This window comes from Salvia hispanica, chromosome 2 (assembly GCF_023119035.1).
Source record: "Salvia hispanica cultivar TCC Black 2014 chromosome 2, UniMelb_Shisp_WGS_1.0, whole genome shotgun sequence".
NCBI classification, from domain to species: domain Eukaryota; kingdom Viridiplantae; phylum Streptophyta; class Magnoliopsida; order Lamiales; family Lamiaceae; genus Salvia; species Salvia hispanica.
The window spans coordinates 36,542,126-36,554,885 of record NC_062966.1 but is presented as its reverse complement, the minus strand read 5'-3'; the positions used below and the strand labels follow the sequence as shown (position 1 = coordinate 36,554,885).

Here is a 12,760-nt window from a genome sequence, read left to right as displayed (position 1 = left end):
GCCTTAATTAATTACATTTTGCGAGGTGGGTGAAGTAAGGCTAGATAATATTATAACTACATGTTGATCATCTCGAGAAGATAAGGAGAATCCAACAATTAAGTATAAACGAAGAGATTAAAAACGCATTGAATATAAGCTTAACTAAATAAAATTAATTCATCAATTAAAATTCCTAATGAGGTAGTGATCCTACCGTTGATTTAGCGGATGAATAAATCATGACCGATGATGAGATTTTCGATCATCTTCCTTATGTAAATCCTCTTTTCACTACACTCTCCGGTTCATTCGGGGGTCATATATAGTCGAAGAAAAGCAAAGTTGGCATGAAAAAGAATGGATTCTGACATTTTCCAGATATATTTTTGTTCTAAAATATGAAAAGTTAGTTACTACTATATAAGTATTAAAATTTAAAATTAAGTTAACAACCAACTTTTGATATCCACTATCTTAATAAGCTAGTTCAATTTTTGTCTAATTAAATGACAACTTTACTTCCATTACAAGAAAAATATTGCTCTAATTAACTTTTCCATAGTTTTGGGGATTCATTACGAGATCTCACGCCCCTTTATTTGGATTTTAATGAAGTCACAGAGAAAGCAAAGGCCATATTTTATAACAATAAAAATAAAGAAACAAATTCTTTAATTAACGTTGTCACGTTAGGGAAGCATGATCTAAATAATTTGTGCACTATAGCCTATGATAAATTGATAATATTAGTAGCAAGCTGCACGATAGAGGCCGGCATCGCCCATGCCCTAAATATTTGTTAATCTATTAATTGTATTTTTCCTCGTCTAAAAACATGTCAACATGTCTACTAGAATTAACCTAGCATTGTTTTTGGACCCGATTTAGAGGAAGTGGATTGCCAATATTGATGGTGGATCTAAAAAACAAAATCGTAATTCGTAAATTCAGATATATTAGAAAAGGTTAAACCCTAGAAGGTGAAGTGGTGCAACAGTAACGTATCTAGAAAAATTTACATTATGATATACACTCGTAGCACAAGATTAGACACGAAAACATTCACAAATGATCAAACATGTTTCATACTATATTCTCTCATTCCAAGTTGATAAGTTGATTTCACTATTTGAATTTTATCTTGAAATGAATTAATTTTGAACTAACAAAAATTAAAATATCAAATGTAAACACAGAACCCAATAATTTATCTTTGTCAATTATGGCAAATGGATAGAGAACGAGAAGGATTGGGCTTATAAAATAATTAGTTGTTGGGCCACAAGTGTTTTAGGGGGCAAGATGACAATCGTGGAGTAGTAACAATAAAATTAGAAAAATTACTGGTACTAGTACTATTTAGTACTCCTTCCGTCCAAAAAAATAGATTAGTTTTACAATTTTAGACCACCCACTAAAATTAGATCAATTTCTAAAATAAATAGTTTTAAATATTAAAATACTACTCCCGTCGTTCCATAGTAATGAAGACATTTCCTTTCGGCACGAAAATTAAGAAAAATTATGTTAGGTGAGTTAAGTAAAGGGTGGAAAATGAAAAATGTAGAGAAATGAAAAGAGAAAAAAGTAGGAGAGAGTAAAGTAGGTATGGAAAAATATGTTGACTTTTACTGAAAAGGGAAATGACTCTATTACTATGGAACGAAGGGATTATTAATAATTTGGATCCACAATCCACGAATACTATTTCTCTCTTTATTAATTGCATGTTAAAATCCATGTCATATACGACTATGTCTATTTAGACGTCACCACGGTTCATGAACCGCCGGTTCCGGTTCAAAAAAATATGGAACCTGAACCGGCCCGCCTAGGGTTCAATGCCGAATTTTTATTTTTTTTTAAATTTTATTCCAGTATAGTACTAATTGTAGAGTTGTAGTTGTAGTTGTAGTCTTGTACTATCGAATAAATAAATAAAATGAGAATGACAATTGACAAATGGAGTAGAAGTCGACATTGGAGTTGGAACAATTGGAATTTTATTGAAACAATCATACAATCATACAAATTTGAACGATATGTGAATGTCGATATTACAAATACAAATGTGGAAAATTAAAATTACAAAAGAATCAAAAGACTTAAATAAAAAAAGCTGAAGTAAAAAACAATAAATTATAAACGTAAATAGATAGTATATATATATACTCTTAGTCGGCGAATGAGATGTTTCTAGATAACTAAATTGAGGATACCTTTAGCAATTCAACCTTAATTGTTGAGTTTAATTTTAACCATCAACAATCATGGTAGAATTGTCAAAAGTCTCCCGGATTTAGTTTTATAGAGAAGTCTTCTTCACCGATTAGAGTATATACAAATACAATTATGTAATTGTATTTGTATATTTTAAAGTTGAAACAAATTGAAAAAAAAAAGAAATAAAGGAAAAGGACTTGAGCCCAACTTAAATTTAAAGCTGAAAAGCTGCCGGAACCGGCGGTTAAAGCTTTCGGAACCGGCGGTTTTTGCACCCTACGCCTGCATGCCTATACCCTAAACCCTGAAAAGCTACCGGAACCGCCTGGCGAACCGCCGGTTACGAACCGGCGGTTACGGTTCTTGATTTTTCGCGAACCTGAACCGGCCCGCCTAAACTGCCGACTCCTATCCGGTTCCAAACCGCCACCGCGGTTCCGGTTCACGGTTCCGAACCGCCGGTGACGGTTCCAAGCCGGTTCGGACGGGCCGGTTCGGTTTGGTGACGTCTATGTCTATTACTTATGGATGCAGGTACTATATTTTTGGGTGCCTCTTTGAAATGGAATGTGGTTCCTTTGATCTAGTTTGTTGCATCATTTTCTTGTACTTTGATATATTTGTTGTTATTATTAGTAGTAGTAGTTTCCTTTGTCCAAATATGGTTCGACAACTTGCGATGCCGATCGCTATATTAATTTACTACGCAATCAATTATAAGTACTAATTTAAAAATCTATCCATTTTTAAAATTCTAGAGTCTTGATTGGGTTTCTAACTTTGCATAAAATTGGCATTTGAAAAAAAAACAATTTTATAACATGATTGTTTATTGCACATCGATCACTCAACTCAACACGACTGATTCATTAATTGGCTAGCATTGTCGAATGACATACATGAAGTCAAACATGTTGCGTACGGAAGGGAATGCACTGTGTAATTAGGGTGCGTAATGATGAAATGGTGGTAATTAAATGAGTAGTACAAAATTATTTCAAATCAAACATAAAGAAATCGCCATATAGTACTTAAATGCAAAGAGTTACTCCTATCCAATATCTCATAAATTAAAAGTAATTTGAAGATATTCTAGAAGATATGAAGTGACGTGTCAATGGTCGGCTGTCTCAATATCATCAATATTTTATGATATGTGAGGACACTTTGGAATTTTTGTTGTTTTCATTTTCATTTTTATTAATAAAAGAATATTATCAAACTTGGGCTTCAAACGAATACGCAGTGCATACTTTACTATTAGAAAATATGATATTGGCCTCTAATATTATGAAATTTTTAAAAAATTATATTTTTTTCATGAATTTTAAAATTGACAAATAATATCATAATATCACGAACTTTATCTCGGATTTATTTTTTTCCCATGAATGAAAAAATTTCTACAAATAATATTATGATACAGATTTTTTTTTTCTGTAATTTCTCGACAATATTTTTGAGGGTTTCAAGTTTTTAAATCTTTGAAGATAGTTTATCTTGAAATACACCCTCCAAAATTGTTCTTCAATTTATTAAAACAACATGAATTTTTAGTGGGAAAAAATAAATCCAGAGTAAAATTCGTGATATTATATGTCAATTTTAAAGTTCGAGAAAAAATCTAATTTTTTGAAAATTTCATAATATTAGATGTCAATATCCCTAGAAAATATACGTTGTTCACTTATCTGATTAAAGAAAAATCTTATAAATGCATAAAAATGCGTGAGAACAAGTATTTATTACTATCTCCAAAATAGATAAATAGAGTATTTAAAAATAAAAAAGGTAACAAAAATTAATTCTACTACGTAGTAGAGAAAAATAGGTGAGCTTGCGGATTGAGATGCCACGTCACGTGCCGTCCACGTGGGCGAACCGTTTCCCGGTGAAGCACCGCCAAATGGCAACGGTTAGCATTGATTCCGTTTCCGAAGGCCTTCTTCCTCTCTTGTTTCCTCTTGGTGAGGCGGAATTCTCGATTTCCCCCCAACTGTTCAAATCCCTCTAGATTCCTCCATTTCTCCCCCGATTCAATCTCCCATGGGATCTCCCGACAAATCCGCTCGCATTCCCGATGACGCCAGGAAGATTCTCGTGCGCATGGCGGAGGAGTGGCGCGACATCGTCGATCCGCAGGCGCTGCAGGTGGTCCCGCTCAAGGGCGCCATGACCAACGAGGTCTACCAGATCAAGTGGATTACGAATTCCAGCCCCGATGACCCGCTGCCGAGATCGAAGAAAGTGTTGGTCAGGATTTACGGCCACGGTGTGGATGTGTTCTTCGATCGTGAGAATGAGATACGCACGTTTGAGTTCGTTTCGAAGCAAGGCCAGGGGCCTAGGCTGCTCGGACGCTTCGCTAATGGCCGTGTTGAGGAGTTCATTCACGCTCGGGTAATTAATCGCTACTATTTCAATTTCGATTCAATTTGTTTTCCTCTCTAATTGAAGCTGTAGAGGCGAATCCTGAGCTCTGTTACGTATGCAAATTTTGAATCTAGGAGTAGCTTTTTATGCCGGATGAACTTATCGAGTCTTCTTGCTGTTTCAAAGAGTCTAGCATCTTTGGTTGAATTAATCGAATTGCGCAACCAAATGAACGATCTCTTTAGATGTTTATTTCAGTCAGAAATTTGAATTTGGCTGAGTTTCTTGCCGTTTCAATGAATTTATCATCTCTCGTTTAATTAATCGAATTGCAAATGAACGATCTCCCTAGATGTCTAACATATTGCGTTTGATTGCCGGATTTTCAGACACTTTCTGCTGCTGATTTGCGTGATCCTGAAATATCTGCTATAATAGCTTCAAAAATGAAAGAATTTCATGACCTTGATATGCCTGGGTCTAAGAAGATTGTCCTCTGGGATAGACTGCGGTGCGCCCTTTTCTCTCTAACAATTTCTTTCTCTGTATAAAGAGTGATATTTCATCGTAACTCCTATTTGCACTTGGAATTCTATTGCTTACATGAGGTTTTTTTGCGATAATGTTTCAGAAAATGGGTTACGGAAGCCAAACGTGTTTCCTCGCCTCCAGAAGCCAAGGAATTTCGCTTAGGGGACCTGGAAGCTGAAATATCGGCTCTGGAGAAGAAACTCTATACCAATGATCGTATAGGATTCTGCCACAATGATTTGCAATATGGTAACATAATGATGGATGAAGAAACCAGATCGATAACCATAATTGTGAGTTTTAAGCTATGCCTTTTATGGTGTTAGTGGAGATCGATCTTGAATAGTAATGTTCAAATACTTAAATTCCGTAGGCTATAGGAAGATATGTGAAGCAGAGTTAGTTATAGGGAGATGTTAATGTTCAGGAACTTTTAGGTTAACTTGATTAAGCTTTTAGTTGGCTGTGGGTTCTTTGAGAGTTGTGCTCTTCTCTATACATGACTATGTGGTTGAGTGACTGATAGGAAGGTGATGGGCCGACAGGTATCCTAGTGGACTTTGGTTGACATAGGTTAGTAATGAACATGTTTTCATCCAGTAGGACTTGATCTTATGGAGCTATTGCTTAATTTGCTCCAGTAGTGCAAGTTTAGCTCTACCTCTATCAATTCACCACCTGCATGGTTCAACTAGAGGCAACTCGGTCCTTAACTACATTAACTGGTAGCCAAAGTCAAGTTGCATTTAGTGGAGTATACGAATTACAGTACACACCTGAATATAGTTATTCTTTGTAGCCACAGATTTCTGATATAGCATTTTGCATTCATCGTGGTTTCTAAGGTGGTTATTTGATCGGATGATCTATCTTGTTATGTTTAAATGGAGTAGTGAGATACACATATGACTCTGTGATCAGCTCAATGAAATGAAGATGGTTCTTTGATTTCACGTGAACTTTCTTCTGATCACGGTTAACTTATGTTGGTCCACAGGATTATGAATATGCAAGCTACAACCCTATCTCCTTTGACATTGCAAATCATTTTTGTGAGATGGCTGCTGACTATCATACTGAAACCCCTCATGTCTTGGACTACAATAAATATCCAGGTAGAGGATTACTCTTCCCTTCAAATATTGTCTCATACTTCTCAACCTCCTTTAGTAATCGGGAAATTAAAATTCGGTTTGTCTTCTCATCCAGATTTGCAGGAGCGTGACAGATTCTTGCGTGTCTATCTGGCTGCCTCAGGTTGTTAGTTAATTAAATTTCCATAATATTTACTGATTGGTAAATTGCTTGTGGCAGTTCCACTCTATTGAGATGATGAGTTCCTTAGGAGTCTCAATTTCTGTTAGATGAGTAGAGAAAAGCTGTAACTGTGATTGATTATACTACATATTATAACCCTCTTCTTTCAGGAGTACTAGTTTTTTTTTTTGTCTGAAAGAGATAGTATACTAGTTTGTCTGAAGTGCCCGAACCTTGCTGCAGGAAAACAACCTAGTGACTCGGAGGTGAAGCAATTGAATCAAGAAGTGGAGAAGTATACTCTTGCTAGCCATCTTGTTTGGGGGTTATGGGGATTAATCTCGGTATGTTTTACCAATCTCGTATCATCATCATATTTCTCAAGCATTCTTGAGATAGAACAACTCACCTGTTTCGTGCTTTTCTGTTGTGATCACAGGCGCATGTCAATGATATCGATTTTGACTACGTGGAGTATGCACGACAAAGATTTCGAGCTTACTGGGCAAAGAAACGCGAAGTACTGGGAGATTCATAGTTGATGGCGAATTCAGTTCTGATAAAAAAGATGCATCATGATATTCTGTGTAGTTTGAGTATGTTTTGAAACGCTTTAGAACTGTGAATTGTATATCATTTGACATTTAAGACACAGCTTTTTGTGAAGGTATTTGTTGTCTACTTTTGTACAGTGACAGTACCTTATTCCATTCAAATGAATTCATATAATCTTTTTCTAATTTATTGTTTGGCGTGTTTAATTTCATTTAACTAAGATCTTAATTTATACTCACTCTGTTCCATAGTAATAGATTCATTTTATCATTTTGGTACGTTCCGTAATAGAGTCATTTATCTTTTTAGTAAAAGTCAACATATTTTTTCATACCTACTTCACTTTCTTTTATTCTCTCTTCATCTTTCTACCTTTTTCATTTTTCACTTTACTCTCTCTTTGCTTAACTCACCTAACCCAATTTTTCTTAATCTCCGTGCCGAAAAGAAACGCCTCCTTATAAACATAAAAAGCTACTAATTTTTAGGAATTTTAGACCAGGCTTCTAATAAACTTTGATTTTCGGCTAGCCTGGCGCTAACTCTTTGATAAACTTCATTACTATGGAACGGAGGGAGTAGTACGTATTTCGATACAAGCGCTGCAAAATGTGTATTGGGCTGGGCCCATTGGCTGAGCTGAGAAAAAATTTAGTATTTGGAAATTCTAAAACAAATAAAGCTTTATATCATAATTCGAAATTCTTGAAATTGGATCTTGATGTTTAAATCTAATTCGAAATTAGATTTTGATTTTGATTAAGCAGGAGTGTCAGTTACGACCGATTTTGAAAGTTACTATACCAAAATTCATGATTTCCAAGGGGATTCTTCTCATTTCTATTATTCTTTTCCTCAGGTAGCTAGAGAAATAGAGAAAAAAATAACTTTGATGTTGATTCTTTTATTGCATGAATGATTTACTATCATTTTTATTTAACTTAGGGTTGAATATCATTTTAATGTAGCAAAACACCCTCTAGAAGAACAAAAGTGAAAAAATAGCAAAAATATTAGTTGACACTAAATATTTTTCAGGGAGTGCGAATATGAGTAATGATATATATATTGCGGTTCAATTGGATTCAAATCACTACTCCATAAATGAATTAACACACCTCGATCCCTTCATGAAGCCCACTAACATGGCGATGATTCTCTTCTCCCTCACCCTCCTCCTCGTAGCTATTGCCGCCGCCGCCGCCCCCATCTCCTCCGCCCCCACCTATCCCCATGCCACCCCCCTGGCACCACCACCATCCCCCTCCCCGCAACCCACCGCGGCAGCCAAGCAAGAAATGCCCCACCGCCCCACCACCACCACCACCTCCACCTATTCCCACCCAACCTCCCTCGCACCCTCACCGAAACCCACCGCCGCATCGAATCAAGAAACGCGCCTCCGCCCCACCACCACCACCACCTCCGCCGCCGCCACCTATTCCCACGAAACCCCCCTCCCACCACCACCCTCACCCATCAAGAAACCCCCTCCGCCCCACCACCGCCGCAGAAGCCCCGTCGCCACCACCAACCGCGGCGGAGGCGAATCAAGACACGCACCTCCGCAACATCCTGGACGCCCTGGTGGGCAGCGGCGACTACGGCGGGTGGGCCAACCTCCTGTCCTCCGCCAACCCCGCCGACCTCCCCCTCACCGCCACCCTCTTCGTCCCCTCCAACGACGCCCTCTCCGCCCCCCTCGACCCCCTCCTCGTCGCCTACCACATCGTCCCCCAGCGCTTCACCTTCTCCCAGCTCCGCCGCCTCACCCCCACCCGCCTCCCCACCCTCCTCCCCTCCAACTCCATCCTCCTCGCCGGCAACTCCCCCGACAACTTCACCCTCGACGCATCCCACATCACCCACCCCGACATCTTCCTCAACTCCGCCTTCGCCGTCCACGGCCTCGATCGCCTCCTCAACTACTCCGTCTACGGCAGCAGCCGCCCCCTCTCCCTCGCCCCGGAGAGCGGCGACGACGTCGACGTCAGCCTCCAGAGGAGGCCCCGGCCCCACCCGCCGAAGCCGAGGCGGTCGCCGCCGCCGCCGCCGGGGAGCTGGGTGCCCGACATTCCGGACGTAACCGCCCCAGGGCCAAAGGCCGGCGCGTGGCGCGCGTGCGGTGGGATTCCGGCGGTTGTGATTTCTTGCTTTTTTGTGTTTTTCAGATTCATGGTTCGTTGAGATTTCGTGCGCGAAAATGTGGGCGGTTGGAATTTCTTGATTTTGTAACATTTCTTTGATTCATTCACAATAAATTTGATCGCCCCGTTTCACATTTTCTTGATTTGTTGTGTTGGTTTGCATTTTCTTGATTTGTTGTGTTGTTTTTCGTTGTGTTATCTCAGTTCAAATCAAGCGAGAGTGGGAGAGATTGATCATATGGTTAGTTAATTTGATAGCCACATTTCACATTTTTGTTGATTAGTTATGTTGTTTTGAGATATCAAGATCATCAACTTTTCATTATGTAATCTTAATTCAGAGATAGGTTAGGGAAAAATGAAACGTCTTCTATTCTATATATGCATAAACTAGATTTTGCAGCAGTGAAACAATCGAACTTTACGTGCTTAAATGCTTAAGATTTAAGAAATGCATCGTCCAAAATAGAATTGACAAAGATAGCAAAAATTGGTCACCTAATTAAATACGTATAAAAAAAATAATTTTTGAATGGTATGTATGTATATTATTCTTTGACATGTGTATTTAAAAATTAATTATAGAAGAAATGCAGCTTAAAATCATAATTTGAAATTCTTGAAATTGGATTTTGATGTGAAGCGGGAGTGTCAGTTATAATTTGTAAGTTAGTTAGTTAGTTACTATAGGAAAAGCAGAAAAGATTTGTAAGTTAGTTGAAATTGACATTTTAGCCCTTCAATTTTGTCCCCTATCTTACTAAAAAACTTTTGATTATTTTGGGATATTTTTTCCCATTCTTAACTCAATTTTCTTTCTTTCTCATTTCTTTCTACGTTTGACGAAATATTCTGGTTGCCTTAGGTGTTTTGAATTCGACTAATTTTTACTTGAAATTCTCCTAAAGAATATCAAGAGGCTCAATTGGTTCTTATCAATCATAATGCTTTTCTTGTCTTATTTACTTTTTTACCAAGTAGAGAAACATAGAAAAGGACTTTGCATGTTTGTAACATAAGCACCATTACCTACTAAATTATCTTACGTACATACGATTATAAGCATATAATGAGTATTTCCTTTTTTCAAAACCGAAACATAAAACGGAGTAACAAATTATTTACAGTATAAAAGTTTAAAATGCTTTGACAAAATATGCTTCATTCTCTCTATTCTTAGATATATCTTACTCTATTTTTAACTAAATTTCATTGTACAAGACAAGAATCATTACACATTTCAAACCAAAGTAACTCAAAGATATGTGAAAAAATATAAATAAAGCATACAGCTCCGTTTTACTAATGAATGAACTGTAAAATTGATCTATAGAAAATAGCATTTGTATACATTTTTGGTACTTATTTAAATAAATATTACAAGAGGTTTTTGGACAGAGATATAATCACCGATTGATATAATTTTGTTGATGTATTAATAATAAGATGAAAGAAATTCAAATAAAAAATGGATGCATTAAAAAAATGATAAGGAAGAAATTAGAGAAAGTCGATATTTTAAGGACTATTAAACTCCTCTCCTCCTCCCTATCTTACTAAACTTTTTTGAAGCCAAACAACATGGCAATTCTGTTCTCCCTCAGCCTCTTCCTTGTAGCTCTCACCACCACCTCCACCTCCACCGCAGAAGCCCCGTCACCATCCCAACCAAGCAGGAGCGCGTCGTTCTTGCGGTGGAATTTGGGTGGTTCTGATTTCTAGTTTTTTTGTGTTTTTCATATCCAATACAATTATTTGAGTTTTCACACATGAAATGTGGCCTATTGGAATTTGTTAGCCATTTTTTTTGGTGATCTTCATTTTTGTTATTATAATTCAATATCAAATAATTATAAAATTGGACACTTGCACACACTACCCACAAAAATTCACAGATACACACTAATACTGCACACGCAATAGCAAGACACACTACAACTGCACACACAGTTCACACTCACTGCACACGCACGGTCTCACACACACAATACACATACCACACATCCGGTTGCAGTGAGCATGTGTCTATAATTTCTTCAAATTTAATTTCATATCAATTGTACCATTTTTATCAAACAAAAGATTTGGATTGAATTCAAATTCTATTTCGTAAAAGTATAATTCCAAGTCCTTGTACCGAACCTACCCTAAATATGATCGCCCCAAATCACATTTTCTTGATTAGTTATGTTTAATACATCAAGATCACCAACTTTTTATTATTATGTGATCTTAATTCAGAGAGAGATATAAAGATTACAAAAACTAAATTTCGCAGAAGTGAAACAATTGAACTTTTCTATGGCAATGTGTGTATCTATGGTAATAAGATACATGTATGCCTTACAAGGCAATGTGTGTATCTTTGTTAACAAGATAAAGAGTATTCCTAAAAATATTCTTGATCGATCTTGATTCGATACTCCGTAATCTTCTCTTCTTTCTAACAATAACAACTATACAAAAATAGATTGATACAATATCTCACTACACGATTATTGATATATAATCGTGTAAAAAAAATTTCATAAAATAAGTCTAATTTTGTTAAGATATTTATAATTAGAGAAAATCCACAAAAGTTGAAGGACTAAATTTGCATTTTAATTAAATTACTAGCACTATAAATAAATGACCACCTCTCCTCCCTCTCTTACTAAAATTTTGAAGCCAACAAACATGGCAATTCTCTTCCCCCTCCGCCTATTGCTAGTAGCTCTCATCGCCGCCGCCACCGCCACCGCCACCACCCTCCGCCCCACCGCCGCCGCAGAAGTCCGACCAACCTCTCCCCATGCAACCCTCGCACCACCACCCTCACCGCAATCCACGGCGGCGGCGAGTCAAGACACGCGCCTCCGGAGCATCCCTGACGCGGCTGCCGCGATAGCGCTGCGTCAACGCAACAGGATGCTCCGTGCGGAGAAGATGTACGTTGCGAGCCTTTCGAAGGCGAGCGACGATAAGAAGAAAAAGAAGAAGAAGAAAAAGAAGAACGGCGGTGCGCGGCTCTCTTCCGGTGGAATTTGGGCGGTTATGATTTGTAATGTTTTTGTGTTTTTCATAGCCAATATTATTTGATGAATTAATGTGGCCTTTAGGAATTTGTTAGCCATTTTTTGCTTATCTTCATTCTAGTAAACATGTATTTGATTCCATGAATTTAATTGCTCCATTTCACATGACCTTTCGACAAGTATGGAACCGAAAATATAGAGAGATTAAAAGATAACAGAGAAGGATTTCCCATAAAATCTTAACTAATTAAAACTAAATCTCCTAAACAAAACACCACTAAATTCGAGAAACAGATATCCTAAATAAATGGAACAGAATTTTGGATTACATACATTTATCTCAATTCTAGCATAATGTACATAATTATATATACATAATCAAACTTTTTTTAAAGATTTTACATTAAAAATCAATTTATAAATATTAGTTGATTTAAAATAAATTACGTACTAATCGTGTTGCAATAATTTTATTGTTTTTTAAATTTCAACTTAAATATTTGCATATTTAAGGAAAAAAATATTTTTTTTTCACTAAATATTGTATAATTAATTCAAATCAAGCTCAAAATCATGTTACAATTTCACCTAATATATATGTACAATTGATGTACATTTAAAGAGAACAAAGAATCGTAAAATTTAAAGAGAAAAAGATTCCCATAAAATCTTAAC

At 37.0% G+C, this 12,760-nt stretch overlaps 2 protein-coding genes across 2 annotated transcripts; both read left to right on the top strand.

Moving 5' to 3' along the window:
• The first annotated feature begins 4,085 nt into the window (after nucleotides 1-4,085).
• Nucleotides 4,086-7,110, top strand: LOC125204129 (probable choline kinase 2). The gene is made up of 7 exons (XM_048102692.1): nucleotides 4,086-4,605; nucleotides 4,968-5,089; nucleotides 5,210-5,402; nucleotides 6,107-6,224; nucleotides 6,319-6,366; nucleotides 6,610-6,710; nucleotides 6,806-7,110. The coding sequence occupies exons 1-7, from the start codon at nucleotides 4,252-4,254 to the stop codon at nucleotides 6,902-6,904; spliced, it is 1,035 nt and encodes a 344-aa protein (XP_047958649.1). The 5' UTR covers nucleotides 4,086-4,251; the 3' UTR covers nucleotides 6,905-7,110.
• Nucleotides 7,111-8,154: 1,044 nt separating this feature from the next.
• LOC125206899 (pollen-specific leucine-rich repeat extensin-like protein 2) lies at nucleotides 8,155-9,108 on the top strand. Its single transcript, XM_048106113.1, has one exon. The coding sequence runs from the start codon at nucleotides 8,155-8,157 to the stop codon at nucleotides 9,106-9,108; it is 954 nt and encodes a 317-aa protein (XP_047962070.1).
• Nucleotides 9,109-12,760: the final 3,652 nt, after the last annotated feature.

Excerpts from the sequence above, each read along its gene's own strand:
- LOC125206899 (XM_048106113.1), top strand. The coding sequence starts at position 8,155 with ATGCCACCCCCCTGGCACCACCACCATCCCCCTCCCCGCAACCCACCG.
- LOC125204129 (XM_048102692.1), top strand. The coding sequence starts at position 4,252 with ATGGGATCTCCCGACAAATCCGCTCGCATTCCCGATGACGCCAGGAAG. Across the intron at positions 5,090-5,209 it reads GTCCTCTGGGATAGACTGCG|AAAATGGGTTACGGAAGCCA; the intron begins GTGCGCCCTTTT and ends ATAATGTTTCAG. Across the intron at positions 6,225-6,318 it reads GGACTACAATAAATATCCAG|ATTTGCAGGAGCGTGACAGA; the intron begins GTAGAGGATTAC and ends CTTCTCATCCAG.